This window comes from Centruroides vittatus, unplaced genomic scaffold, assembly GCF_030686945.1.
Source record: "Centruroides vittatus isolate TY-2023 unplaced genomic scaffold, ASM3068694v2 contig_854, whole genome shotgun sequence".
NCBI classification, from domain to species: Eukaryota; Metazoa; Arthropoda; class Arachnida; order Scorpiones; family Buthidae; genus Centruroides; species Centruroides vittatus.
The window spans coordinates 3,508,649-3,523,007 of NW_027122558.1; the positions used below are offsets into that span (position 1 = coordinate 3,508,649).

The window sequence follows — 14,359 nt, forward strand, 5'->3', positions numbered from 1 at the left end:
TATTCTTGTTCACATTACTTTGGATAATTGAAACTTTATTATATTTAATATTTCAATTTTGGTATAAAAACATTACACATGTGCACAAACAAACCTCATTTGGGTTGCATATTACGCATGTTCACCCACACACACATATCATGCGCACATGCACATTATATATATAGATATATAATAATTATATACGATAATAAATATAATTAAAATACATATGTAAATTTTTTTTAAATAGCATTTCAAATTATTTTTATTTTTACGAGCTTTGGTTGGAACAGGAGAAGCAAGTTACTCTACAATTGCACCAACCATCATTGCTGATCTTTTTTCACACTCGACGAGATCTACAATGCTAGCCATTTTTTACTTTGCTATTCCTATTGGGAGGTATGTTTAAACTTAAAATTTATGTTTTGTTCAATAAAATAGAATAAAATAATAGAAAAAAGTTATTTTATTAATTGAAATAGTTAGTTTAAAAGAAATTAAACACTTATTTCAATAAAATTGTACATAAATCTGAATCTATCTGAACAAAGCAGCATAAGTTTCCTAATACAAAAAATAACAAAGAAGTTTGTTTCAGTGTATACCACAAGTTTAATCTATGTCCTCACATTACACTGGCCACTTCATTCCAACTGCCTGGCTACATAAATAACACAATAGCTACACTTATTTGTAGAACCTGGATATTACTAACATCACAACATTTGGTACAATTTGTAAAGAGTTACAATTTATTAATATGGCAGGATACACTTAGGCCTGGACTCCACATTACCTGAAACCAGAAACTCAGAAACAGAACTGAAACATACCGCGTTTTCATTTCAGTTCTGTTTTCGTTTTACCTTGACGCTACTAGCATCGAAATGAACGTTACGTGGAAATGTGCCATCTGTTGATCAGTTCTGTAATTGTCATAAAGAGTCAAACATGGACGACTCTATGGATTTCACCATGCTTTCTCTGCATTTATCAACAATGAAATTGTTAATAATCTTTGAATTATTTACATTTTTTGTCGTACAGACATCTGTATTTTCTAACTTCTTCGATCAATAATTCCTAATCTATTTGTTTCTTCGTCCTTTTCGCTACACTTACGCCATTACGACAATCAAACTACACGTGACTGCGCATCACAAATCCGTGAGTTTTTATTGGTTGCAGCACGACAGAAGCGCGGAACGAAAACGGAAAAGTTAAATATTTTTTAACTCTGCTTTCAGTCTTGTTTCTGTCCAACTGAACGTTCCAAAATTAAAAGTTTCGTCAGTTTGGCTTTCAGTTTTACAATTACGTCGCAGATTATGGTAATGTGGAGTCCAGGCTTTACACTGAATTCAAGTGCATTCATACCTGTGTTCAAAAATTCCTCTTCCCACCATCAAAATTAGAAATAATAAAAAAAGGATCACATTTATATATGCCAGGCATGGACAAATGCGGCTCCGAGAGCCGCATGCGGCTCTTTTTGAGTTATGTGCGGCTCTTGCTGAAAGTGTTAATTTCTGTTTTTTATTATTATTTTTACAATTTTATTTTTATAATTTTGTGAAAATATGTTTATTAAAAAATTCAATATTTGTTTTATATTATATTTATATTATATAATAAAATCGCGTGCCTTACTATACTATCCACCACGACAGTAGAGAACTGTGGCTCCCATGCATTTTGCAAAACCTACATTTCGGCTCCCACTGAACTCTTGTTCGCCCACCCCTGATATACGCCTTTCCATCCCATATCTTGGGTCTGTGTCCTTATGCATCACCAGGTTTCAAAAATCAGGATTTAACCTTCCAATAAAATCACAACTATCATTAAGCAGAATACTATATAATGACAGGGACAAATTAACTACATTAGAAAAATCAGGCATATACATTATTCCCTTACAACACCAAAACAATGATGAAAAAGTGATATATATCAGAGCCATTTTGTATTTCTTTTGTGTTTTACTCATTGATGAGTAAAAAACAAAAACAAAAACAAAAAATATTTCACAAGCACTTTTGACATGTATAGAACGTTGTCTTCAAGTGAAATGAAAACAGATTTTAGAACACTGATATGAATTTTCAAAACCTTATTAATTAACACCAATAGACAGTGCTCTTAAACTTGTATATGAAAAGAATCTGGCATGAAAAATTAATTATTTCTTTCATAGAATCTATTTATTATTAGATTAATAAATTTTAATCTTTTTAGAAATATAATTAAATCAATACATATATAAACTCAAAGCCTGATGTTATTATATATGTACTGTACCTGTACATCTGTATATATAAACAACGATGTTTGTTTGTTCGCTATGCACACCTAGGCCGTTCAACCAATTGCTACGAAACTCTGCATTTATGTTTAGCATACTTCTAACTTAGATAATGTCATAAATATCACTTCAAAATATTGATTGGATTTCTACAAGGGGAGTCTAGTATTAAAGGTACAGGCCAAAATTACACTAATGTTTATAATTTAAAAAAATATTTAATACATTCCACAAAAACTACATACTTTTGTTTATTTTTCAACATACTCACCATAAATGTTGCGACATTTATCCCAGCATGACACTACTTTAAACATCCCTTCACGATACTGTTGCTTGTCAAGTTGCTTGAAGTAGTCCAGAATCTTCCAATTCCTCCTGATCTGCAAAGCGTTTCCCTGCCAAAAATTTCTTTAAAGGTCTGAATAAATGAAAATCTGAGGGGGCTAAATCTGGACTATACTCCCCACATCAAATCAAACCAAACTGTGGTTGATCCAATGGAATTGGGAGGTCCTGCAACATCCTTCGTATAGTCCAAATTTAGCCCTCCCATCGGACTTTCATTTATTCGGACCTTTAAAGAAATTTTTGGCAGGGAAATGCTTTTCAGATCAGGAGGAATTGGAAGATACCGTTCTGGACTACTTCAAGCAACTTGACAAGCAACAGTATCGTGAAGGGATGTTTAAAGTAGTGTCATGCTGGGATAAATGTCTCAACATTTATGGCGAGTATGTCTAGAAATAAACAAAAGTATGTAGTTTTTGTGGAATGTATTAAATATGTTTTTTATTTATAAATGTTAGTGTAATTTTAGCCTGTACTGTACCTTTAATATTAAACTCCCCATGTATATATCAATTAATTTCTGTCTACATTCAATTTGCTGGGTTTACGTGTAGTGCCATCTGTTGGCAAAAAAAATGTAAGAAGAAAATAAAGTAAATATAATAAAAATATATATTATATTATATTTATTTAATTATTGTTACAATGATATGAGTGTCTAATTCATGCTATATCATTACTGTGACAGGTAGCACATAACACATGCCTGCATGGAATTGAAAGTGTTACCCTGTGAAAAGTCTATACGTTTAACAACTCAGGTTTATTCCATTTCTGAACAGTACTTTCTTAGTTGTAAAAAGTGCCCTCCAGTAGCCGAGTGGATAAAACCACCAAACACCAGTAGTCTGTTGTGGGTTTGGGCAAGATCATTCGACTGGCCACGTGGAATATTTTGGTTTTCTTCATGTTAGTAACACCTAAATAGGGACCAGCATTACATAAAAGTCTTTCTGGGATGCATCCCTTTTGGCTGATCGCTTGTGTTGTGTTGCCATAACCAAATAAACCAAACTAATTGTAATAATTTTTTTATAAACATAATATTTACGAGGACATTCCATTGTCTTCTTGTACTGTACATCACCTCTCTGTACAACAAGTAGTCCTGTAGTAACCTATATAGTTCATCAGGACACTTACTGTGTATTAATTCCTTGAGTATGGATGGCCACCGTAAGTGATCAAAAGCCTCTTTAATGTCAAAGGTATATCTGGTTGTGAAATTTCCTGTTCTTTCCATTGCCGGGGTCAAAAATGTGTGTTCCCATTGAAAAAGAGAGTTGACCCTTAAACGACCTTGAAGGTCAAGGTCACCAATTGATTGGCCCTTCGAAACCTTACAACTTTTGTCTATACCTTTTTCCCAAAATAATGAAATCCAATTAAGTTATTTCATTGTCTCAAGATAAAAATCTCACCCTGTATATTGCAGACATTTTACTTTTGTATCTAATAACTAGATTTGGCATATAACACACCTGTATTTTAGATAGAACCCTTGTTTAACTCTAATAAGTCCTTTCTGTAGAAAACGACTAACGTTTTCAATTCTTTTTTCTCTTCGGATCTTCTTTAGGTCCCGATTAGTCCGTTTTCTACAAAAAGGATTTATTAGAGTTAAACAAGGGTTCTAAAATATAGTGTGTTATGTACAGAAACTCCAATCTATAAAGAGTTTATGATAGATTTGGTATATTCCAATAATTAAAAATCACCAATAACTGGTAACATAAGTTTGCTTTGTGTGAATTGTAGGTATTTCTAAATTGATTAATTAAAATGAAAGCTGCAATCTTTTACATATGAAAATTGGAAATTAAAACCTGTCTATTTTTAGACCAAATTAATTCATGCTATTTTTTGATTTAATTATTAATTTGGTATAATTTAATGTATTGCCTCACTACAACCCCTGGAAAAGTTTTGAACAGCAACAGCTATGCAAAAATTATTGATTGTGGGAATTTTTTATTTGTTAAAAAATAATTCTAGAGTAATAAAAATTGTGGAGTTTATTTCTAATGTTAAGAGCTATTATTGTGCAATATATCACACTGGAAAAATAATTCAGAATATAAAAAAGAAAATTTTGCTTAATCCTAATCTGGAAAAAGTTTTCAAACATAGTAGAAAAAAATAATATGAAAATTCTTTAGTATTTGTTGGGCCTCCTTTGGCTTTAGTAACACATTTAATGTGGGAGGGCACTAATTTAACAAGTTCTGAGCAATAGTTATAATTAATTTTCTTTCAACTCCTACAACAAAGTAGCTTCTAATTCTTTTTTGTAGTAGATCATTTTTCATCCTCAAAAATTTTCAGTTTAGCACACAGATTTTCAACAACATTGCCTGTTTGGTGATCAAGGCAATGATTTAATGTTTCACCTTATCAAAAATTTTTTTACATTTTTTGTATGATGACAACTTGTGTTATCATCCTGGAAAACAATGTCCTCATTCCCAAATTGGTTTTCCATCACAGGAATTGAATGTGTCCAAAATTTCTTTGTATGCATTGTCATTTACAGTTTCTTTTAGAATACACAGTTCTCCCTTGCCTTTTTCTGACTTACAGCTCCATATCATAAGACCAACGAGAAATTTCTTACGTGAAAGACATTCTTGTTGAAAATTTATATCTGCTCTGTGTCATACAAATTGTCTAGCATTGTCTCTACATCCAACAGAGTCTGTTTTTATCTGAAAAAATAACTTTCATCCAGTCATTAATGGTCTGTTTCTGATAATGCCTTGCCCATTTCATTCATGTTTTCGCATTTTGTTTCATCATGAATGATTTTGTTTTGGCTTTACAAAACTTATAGCCCATTTTATTTAATTGGTTTTGAACCATATGATGAACCAAACATTGGCACGATGAAGTTTCCACTTAGCATTTAATTCTTTTGGTGTGATTTTTCAATTTTGTAGGCAGATACATCTGAATGAATCTTGATTCTTGCTTGTTGCTTATCGCTCTTGGTCAGCCAGTTCTCTTTAATGTTTTTACACTTTAAGATATTTTTCATATTTCTTCAATATGTAATTTACTGTTGAAACAACGTAACCAAGTTGTTGAAAAACTTCTCTCTGCGTTTTCCCTTCTAGAATCAAAGTCACAATTTGGTTTTGAAAATCCTCACTGTATTCTTTAACATGACATGTTTTAAAATAATGTAAAGGCAACAATGATGAAAATAGATGTCAAGTTGTAAGATTTTTTTCTCAACTCTTACAACTTGAAATCAAAAAATCTTGAAAAAGGAAAAAGAAAAAGAGTAATATGTTTGAACACATTCGATTTTCAAATTTAAACAGATTAGTTCGGTTTTTCTGGACCTTTCTTGTTTAGAACATTCGATGAAAATCGAACGATATAATCAGAACACGTCGTGAAAATCAAACAACATTAGAACATTCGATTTTCAAATTTGACCTTTCTTTAGAAATACTTAGTTCGTTGATGAAATTACTCTTTTCTTTTGTGACTATAACGTAATAATCTCAATCTTTGCTATTGTTACTTTTGCCTGAGCAATGCCGGGCCTACCTGCTAGTTTATAATAATTTTATTTAAAATAAATTTTGTAATGAAGAATTTTTTTTTTCAGTGGTTTAGGATATGTTGTAGGATCTGAAATAGCTAAAATATTTCAAGATTGGGTATGGGCTTTAAGAGTAAGTTTTTTAATAAATATTTTTATGGTAAAAATTAAAATAACAGTGCTTAACCTTTTTTAGTTTATAGGTAATAACTTGCATTTATGGAAAACTTATTATTCATTTAATTGATTTTAAGCAATAAAACTAAACTTTTGATCACAGGCTTGAAGAGTATGGTGGTGGATGGAGAGTACCAGCCCCATCAATTAAACAATGTGACTACACATTGTACGGTATGCTTTAAAGCATTGTCATGCAAAATGATGGATGGGTTTGGCAGAAAGTATTTCCAATTCTTTCTTAAAAATAACCACAGGTTAAGTTCCAAAAATATAGAGTAATACTGTATGTTGACAGTCTGGCCTGGGATACAGACGGCACGCATCAAGAAAACACCATCACAATCATATATGAGAATAACCACAACTTTTACATTGCCCATTAGACAACTCCTGCTTACATGCAGGAGTCAAGTCCCATTCCAGGCCAATTCTTTTCTCCAGAAATTCAAAATTAAAAATTAATTGTGATAATTATAATAATCAAGTAAATAGTACTGAAAACACTGTCTTTTCAGCATTACCTGTGTTTAATATGAAAAGAAATTCTCACACAAGCACTTTTGACTTTTATGAAGATATCTTTGTCAGGCAAAAAAGCTGCGACCCTGCAGAAAATCCATATTAGATGTCTTAAGGATATGGGTCATTCTGTTCAAATTCTTAAAGAATTAATTTGTAATAAAGACTGTCACTTCTTGAATATTATTCATTTTGCTATGATAAAGTAGCACTAATCTACTATACATTCTGCACTCTCTATGCGGAAACCAGTTTGAATTTGGTAAGTTTCAAGAACTCCAAATTTTGTAATTTTGTTCCAAGTAAAATGAGTTAACTTTAAAAATTTTTATACTAACATTCTAGCATATGTTCTTTTGTTTTTCACCTGATAAAGACATTTTTTAAATGTCAAAAGTGCTTGTGTGAACATTTATTTTTATTAAACACTGGTAATGCTGAAAAGACTGTTTTCAGTAATGCTGAAATGTTCATTAAGTAAACAGTAACTGCCTACCTACAGACAAATTATTTCATATCTAATTATTATATTAGCTTAGCCTTATTATAGTTGAATAATTCTGAAGATCATGTGGTTTTATTATTTTTTACATTGTAGAAAATCATAAAATTTTTGTAAAAAATTCCTTCTGTAACTTGTGCAGACAACTTCTAAAAAACAAATGTAGATTCACCTTTTATTGTATGTTACAATCTATATTAAAATTTATAAAAAAAGAAACAAAAGACAGCATTCTCTGCCATTGTAATTGTCTATAATTAAATTATGCAAACATACTTTTTGTACATTTCCAGCGTTAACTTTACACACTGAACAAACGTTTTTGACTCAATTTTACGGGCCTGCCTCAGGTTAGAAACTGTCTAAAGACAAAGGAGTTAAATTGCATTTTAAAGTGGAATAATTTGAAGATTCTGTGATGTTACTTAAAATTCCTACGTAACCTGAAGCAGGCCTGTAAATCAAGCCAAAAACGTTTGTTTGGTGTGTAAAGTTAATGCTGGAACATAAGAGAAGTGTGTTTGTATAACTTAACCAGAAATTCCTGCTTTTAGAAGACAATTATCTACAATATTAAATGTTTAAGGAATGATCAAAAAAGTTCTGTTTAAGGATTGTAGGATCCAGCAGGTTCATTCCATTTATAAGAAATAATTTCTGGTATTAAGACAACTGTCCTTTTAATAAACCAGACTAAAAATGCCCATCTGGCAGAAGTCGGTCGGATTCTGCATAAAAAAGTCTGATACAGTCCTCTTTATGTCTTTGTTCAACTGAAATCTTTGTCCTTTCAGGGATTTTTTTATGGACAGAAGGTGCACAAATTACATGATGAGATATCTAGAGTGCATGGCTCTAGTCTTGGTTAGGTCCAGGACAGTTTTACAATAAAGATTAGATGGCATTGATACTACATGAGATGAAAAAAGATAAGGCTAGAGCCTGGTTTGATTTCTTGTTGGAATGCAAGAGGAATGCTGTAGTCACTATGTTATTTTTTTGTATCAGTCTTCTTATAGAATGTGAATCCCTAATTGGAAAAGTGAGATTTTTCTGCTTGAACAGAGTTATACAATCAATCAGAAAAATGGTCTACTCCAGACTCTCAAGGGTGATTGAACTTGAGAATGCCATGTTCAATCAGAATCTGTCAAACATTGTTCATTGAAAACTTAAAAGTAGTTAAATTACAGGAAAGTCTCCGGACCAACCTTGTCATCTGTTATGAAAGAAAGAATAGATACTTTGATTCTAAGTGCCAAATGTTAGTAACCAGCCCTCTTTTCCATTTGTAGTGCGGGATGATATCTCAGGAGGTACTGAATTATGGCCTGACGTTTGCATCTCCTCCCTCCAATTAAGGATACTAGATCCTTCATCCCAGATCTAAAAATTCTGTTGAATGGTCTTGGCCCACCAGTGGTTAAGCAGTTCCATTCCCTGAACACTACTTCAGTTGTGGGTTCTGATCATGCCAGGACGGGCTAGCCATGTGAAGTTTTCTGGGTTTTTTCCACATCAGTAATGCCTGATAGGGGTTAGTTATACTTAAAAAGACCTCCCGGAAGGCAACCCCTAGGCAGATTGCTCAAGTTGTTGCATTATTTGCATTGCCATAGCGTAACAAAATAAACAAACAAACTGTTGAATGGTCTGCCCAACACATGGAAGGAATACTACAGATGGTGATTGTCCTGATCATGTTCCTGATCACTGATTACCATCTCTGGGGTTTTTTTCACATTCTTGATCTTCAGATCAGGAACATGAAAGAAACCCCAGAGATGCTGAAGCTAAGGGAAAACCTTTGTAGAACTATGGGCTGGTTGTGGAGGAACACCATTGCCAAGTGTCTTTGAAGAAAAAACACACAACATTAGTGTTTATCAAGTCTAAACCATTACTCTTGTCAGGGTGGACAAGAGCAGGTCCTTTGTAGTCAAGAAAAGGGACACTTATGTATGAAGATTACAACAGTACGTAGAGAAGACATGATGTGAACCTGTGGTGTCTGAGTTTGTAGATAAGCTGCAAGCTAGGGTTAAGCACTTCACCCTTACTAAGTTAGCTGAGCAGCTGGCTATAGCTAGGTCAACTGTAGACTCACTGGATTATTCGAGGTTTGCATTTGCCAAAACTCACAAACAGGGTCAGCAACTTCATTCAGTGATGGACGAGACTAGATCTACTACTTGCTTGTTGGAGAAGTACATTCATACACTCCTCACTGTGAATTTAGAGGGTTACCTTTACTTTGTTCATAGCTTGTATGAACTGGTCCAACAATTACAGAATGTTGGCCCTCCAGGCTACCTAACAGTTTTGGACTTTAAGTTCCCATACCTGTTTATCAAACTTTCCCTTGTTTCTGTGCAGTTTGTGACTGGTTGTTCTGGCTTGTTAATGACTACAGATGTATTGAACTGGCACATATAATTTGCTACAGTCTCATCTTCCAATTCAATGGTACAGTCTTCCTCCAGGAACATGGAGTCCTGATGGATAGCCCAATTTCGGGAGACCTGTGTGAGATAGTGATTAGAAGGTCCAGTTATAAGGTCCTCCCAGCATTCCACTCCAATATTTTTTTATACAGGAGATATGTGGATGATATTTTTATTTTATGGAAGGGTCAGAAACAGAAACTTTTTGGTCATTCTTTATAGTTACTCCTTGATTTTTTTTTTTAAGAAAACTTTTTTACATTTTAGTCAAGTTAATTATTAACCATATGAAAGCCAGCAGTCAAACTAGTCATAAGTAGAGACTTAATTTTGAACAAATTAGTCACTACTGATATCACTGTACAATGGATTATTACTTTCTATGCATCATTTTGAAGACAGTAGTCATTGTTTGAGAGGTTAAAAATAGGATTTTTACTGGTTGGGGTCATTGTTTGGTAAATTTTGTATCCATTTATGTTTAAAAAGAAAGGTTCCTGAAAAATTGGTTGCCATTTAGAGGTGGTCATTCGTGGAGATTCAACTGTAGTATATTTTGCCATCTTACATATAATTATGTAATCTTCCTTACAAGTGTTTAGATTATAAATTTGCATCTTAGCAAAAGCATTATCATTAAATTTTTCTCACATTTATAAATTTAAAGTCTGAATTATTTATTTATAGTTTTATATATTTTCTTTTTTAATTTTGTTTATTTTTTTATGCTTTTATTTGTAAATATATTTTACAAATTTAATTTGTCAAAATAATTTTTATTTTAATAGGTGACTCCAGGTTTAGGAGTAATATCTGTAATTTTGTCAATATTTATACTGTATGAACCAATACGTGGTGAAGTCGAAGGAGGATGCCATGTTAAAAATGTTAATTTTATGCATGATCTACTTGGCCTTGTAAAAAAGTTAGTTTGTTTTATAAATAATTTATTTATTACAATTACAATATGAATTGACATGTATATGATATAAGATTTCCTTCCCATTTACAATTGAAACTGAATAAAATACATAAAATAGACATAAAAAAATTGATATGATGATATATTATTAACATTAAAAATTATAAAGAATGCATTTACAAACATTTTTAAAATGCTTAAGATCTTTGTGTAGTAAATAGCCAATATTTGTCATGTTACAAGAAAAGTGATTAAAGTATGATCTTTGTGAAATGTAACGTCTATAAAAGGGAGTAAAAACACATGATATATTGCATAAATTTTGCTGAGGTATTTTCAAGCTTAGTCAATCAGACTGTACATTACCATTAAATTAGTTACGATAAAGTAGCCAGTTGAAATGTTTAATGCATTCTTTAAACATGGAAAGTCTCAATCTGGACCTAGCAACATTCGGATGATGAGTGCGAGGTAGGTTGCAGAATAAATTTAAAGTTAAAAGAACTCGACGAAATATATTTAAGGAGGAAGGTAGCCGTGGCCCAAATTGATAAACCATAATCGACGATACATTATTCGAGAAGATGGGTTTTCGGAATTGCCAAAGGATGTAATGCTAGAGCTTTTACTATTTTACCAACGTGGCATTTAAATGTAAGTTTATGGTAAAAAGTTTTGTAGAAATCATTTATGGAATTGATGGATTTTAAAGGAATTTTACTGATAGAAAATGGTGGTAAAGGATTATCTAGAATGAGAGAGAAGCATTTATGTTTCATGTGTATTCATTTTGAGGTTGTATTTTTTGAAGAGTTTTCAAAAGAGTTATCAAATGATGTAAGTTGTTTTAGAATGTCTGAGTTGGTTTATTAGTTTTGTCATCAACATGTGCAATTATAGTAGATTCAACTTGGCCAAGAATGTTATTAATCTAAACAGAGAAGAAAAGAAGAATATAAAGTATTTTATATAAATTCGTAATTATTCACATTTTTAAACTAGTACCGATACAAATGTGGATTATAGAGCAATAATATTTCCTACAACATTAACAAATAGCTGCTTATAAGACATCTGAGAAGAAAAATTTGTCGTTTTCAAATTTTATTGGTTCTAGCATCAGATTTCAGTTTTACAAATTTTTGTGATGGTTTAATGCTTTCTACATAGCAATTATATGAGATATAAATGCATCCTTGAATGTTTTCTTCCGACGTCTGTACTTTTTATGAGCATTTGTTTAGATTTCTTCTAACGTGTCTTGTCATATTTCCTACGGGCATAAACCTGAATAAATAATATAACTCTAGCACATGTCAACAGATGAAGCTAGAAGTTTAATATTTTAAATTTTTCAGTTTTTATCAAATTTTACTTAACATTAATAACTGCATTAATAATATTAATATTAAATAATTTTAGTTCTTTTAAGTTTTTGCTTATTTTCTAGATCAAATAAGCAAAAACATCATAATTATTGCACTTTAGTGTATTTCCTACAAAGTGCTAATTAATGTAATTAGTGGGATGGCATAAAAACAAAATCAAAAACTAAAATTCTATTTCACACACCATTATCAAATCTTTGTCAGATGGTATAGAGCAACCAATAGAAGGAAATAAACCATTACCAAATCAGATTTGAATGGGAAGTTTTCAAATGGTGCATTATAAACAAAGCTATAAAAAATTGATATTTCATCCTTTTGTATTAAGTTTAAATTATCAACAAATCCTTACTTATTATATACCAATTAAAGGGAAAAATGTTGTTTATCATAGACTAACAATAAAAATCAGTTATTTGTTTTTGGAAACACAGTACAATTATAAAAAAAATGCGAAAAAACTCAGAGTATGGAAAACTTAAGAACCAAAAATGTTAATTGTCGGGACAAAACATATTTGGATTAGGATCCAATTTTAAAAGATTTCTCAAATGATCTGTTTCACCGAAAGTTCAAATATTACTGAAGTACTTAAACTTCAGTAATAAAAATTTGTTGTTTTTATTTTTTTTATTTAAAATAACATAATAAAACAAAAGATATAGAATTATTAATTGTCTGGATTGGTAGTAACATAAATTAAATAACTTAAATTTGTAATCAAAGTATTTCCGTGTTTTAAGTGTTCCAATTCTGATATTCCAATAGGTGAAGACTCACAATTACAGGTATCGCTTGTGTAACACAGTGGTTACGTTCCTAAAAAGTGTTGTGTTATGCAAATCTGTGCTATAAGAAACAAAGGACATATGGTTACATTCCAGAAGTTAGCAAAAGTATACAATTCTTTTTCATTACTAAGAGAAATATATTTATTAAAGCAATGAATAATTTAAATCCACACCAACTACTGTATAATATTAGGCTATATTCTGGCTATTATACAGCAGTTGGCGTGGCTTTATGTAATTTAATTTTAGTTATATGAAGGTGTTTTCTTTTTACATTGTATCATCATCTTTTCAGCTTTTTTGTTGATCTTGATCAGAAATATCAGGAACATCTTCATTATTTTAATTTTTATCATAATTTTTTAGGATGATTAAATAAAAATGTTATTAATTGAAAGTTTGTTCTAGAAGATCTCGTTTGTTTAGTCGAGTACTGAGTGACTTTTTTAAAAAATACCTAATTGTTCAAGTTAGGAACTGTTCGAGGTCGCTGCCTTTTGTTCATCATTTTTACGAATGATTATTTACCTACAATTAAAAATAGTTTAATAACACTTACCTAAAATGTTTAAATAAACTTCACTAAATATGAAGATTAATCTACAAAAACAATCAGTATTGTCAATGCATGTATCTTGGTGATTCTAAAGGATTATGCGATCGTTGTTGATGTTGGAAGTATTTGTTTGTTGGAGTAATTGTTCTGCAGTTTGTTGTTTGATATATTCTAGTATTGTTTATGGTATAAGGTTGTTATGTATATTTGTTCTTTTTTGATCAATGACCCTTTATACAATGACTGTGAGATGAGGGTATTGTTATGAAAACAAATGATGTAACTGTTGTCTGTATGCTGTCATATCTGTTTTGAGTTTTGTTATGGTGTATTAAGTATGGATGATAAACTTGTTCATTTCCATTATCCATTTCGTCTGTTGGCATGGTTTTCCAGCTTTTGTGGTCTGTGGATGCATTGCCATGGAAACACCAAGGCTAGGTTGGTTTCTCACATCGCATTGCAGTAGCCATGCTTGGGCTGGCACTGCTTTTGCCACCGGTTTCCAAGGGAGACTGTGGCCTATTTTTCGGACGTGAGACTCTGCCTAACCCATGAATATGAACCTTGTTAACCCGGGCAACACCCAAGCCTGTATCACACTTAGACCTGGTTACTATCATGGTAATTATCTCCACAGAATGTGGGTGTGGTCACTCTTAGCTTCGTTTCTCTCTATAGATGTTACTGGCATGGGTAACTTTGCTCCAACCTACATTACTCTATGGATCAATAAAATTACTGGGCTCTCCCACCATGACCACATGGTGACCATGGGAGAGTTATTATTATAATTATTATTATTTCTGAATTATAAATATTCACTGAAAAGCACTGACACTAAAAAACAAATTCTCAAGGAATCT

The 14,359-nt window shown here is 31.7% G+C and overlaps 1 protein-coding gene across 3 annotated transcripts in view; it reads left to right on the plus strand.

Annotated features, from left to right (window-relative positions):
• spin (Protein spinster) overlaps positions 1–14,359 on the plus strand; it is a 67,500-nt gene that overhangs the window by 14,896 nt on the left and 38,245 nt on the right. For all 3 annotated transcript variants that reach the window (XR_010881907.1, XM_067279164.1, XM_067279165.1), the window contains exons 3-5: positions 233–384; positions 6,258–6,324; positions 10,625–10,761. Coding sequence is in view for 2 of the 3 variants with exons in the window: in XM_067279164.1 (XP_067135265.1) it covers positions 233–384; positions 6,258–6,324; positions 10,625–10,761 (356 nt within the window). In the remaining variant the exon portion in view is untranslated. The remainder of the gene's footprint in view (positions 1–232; positions 385–6,257; positions 6,325–10,624; positions 10,762–14,359) is intronic.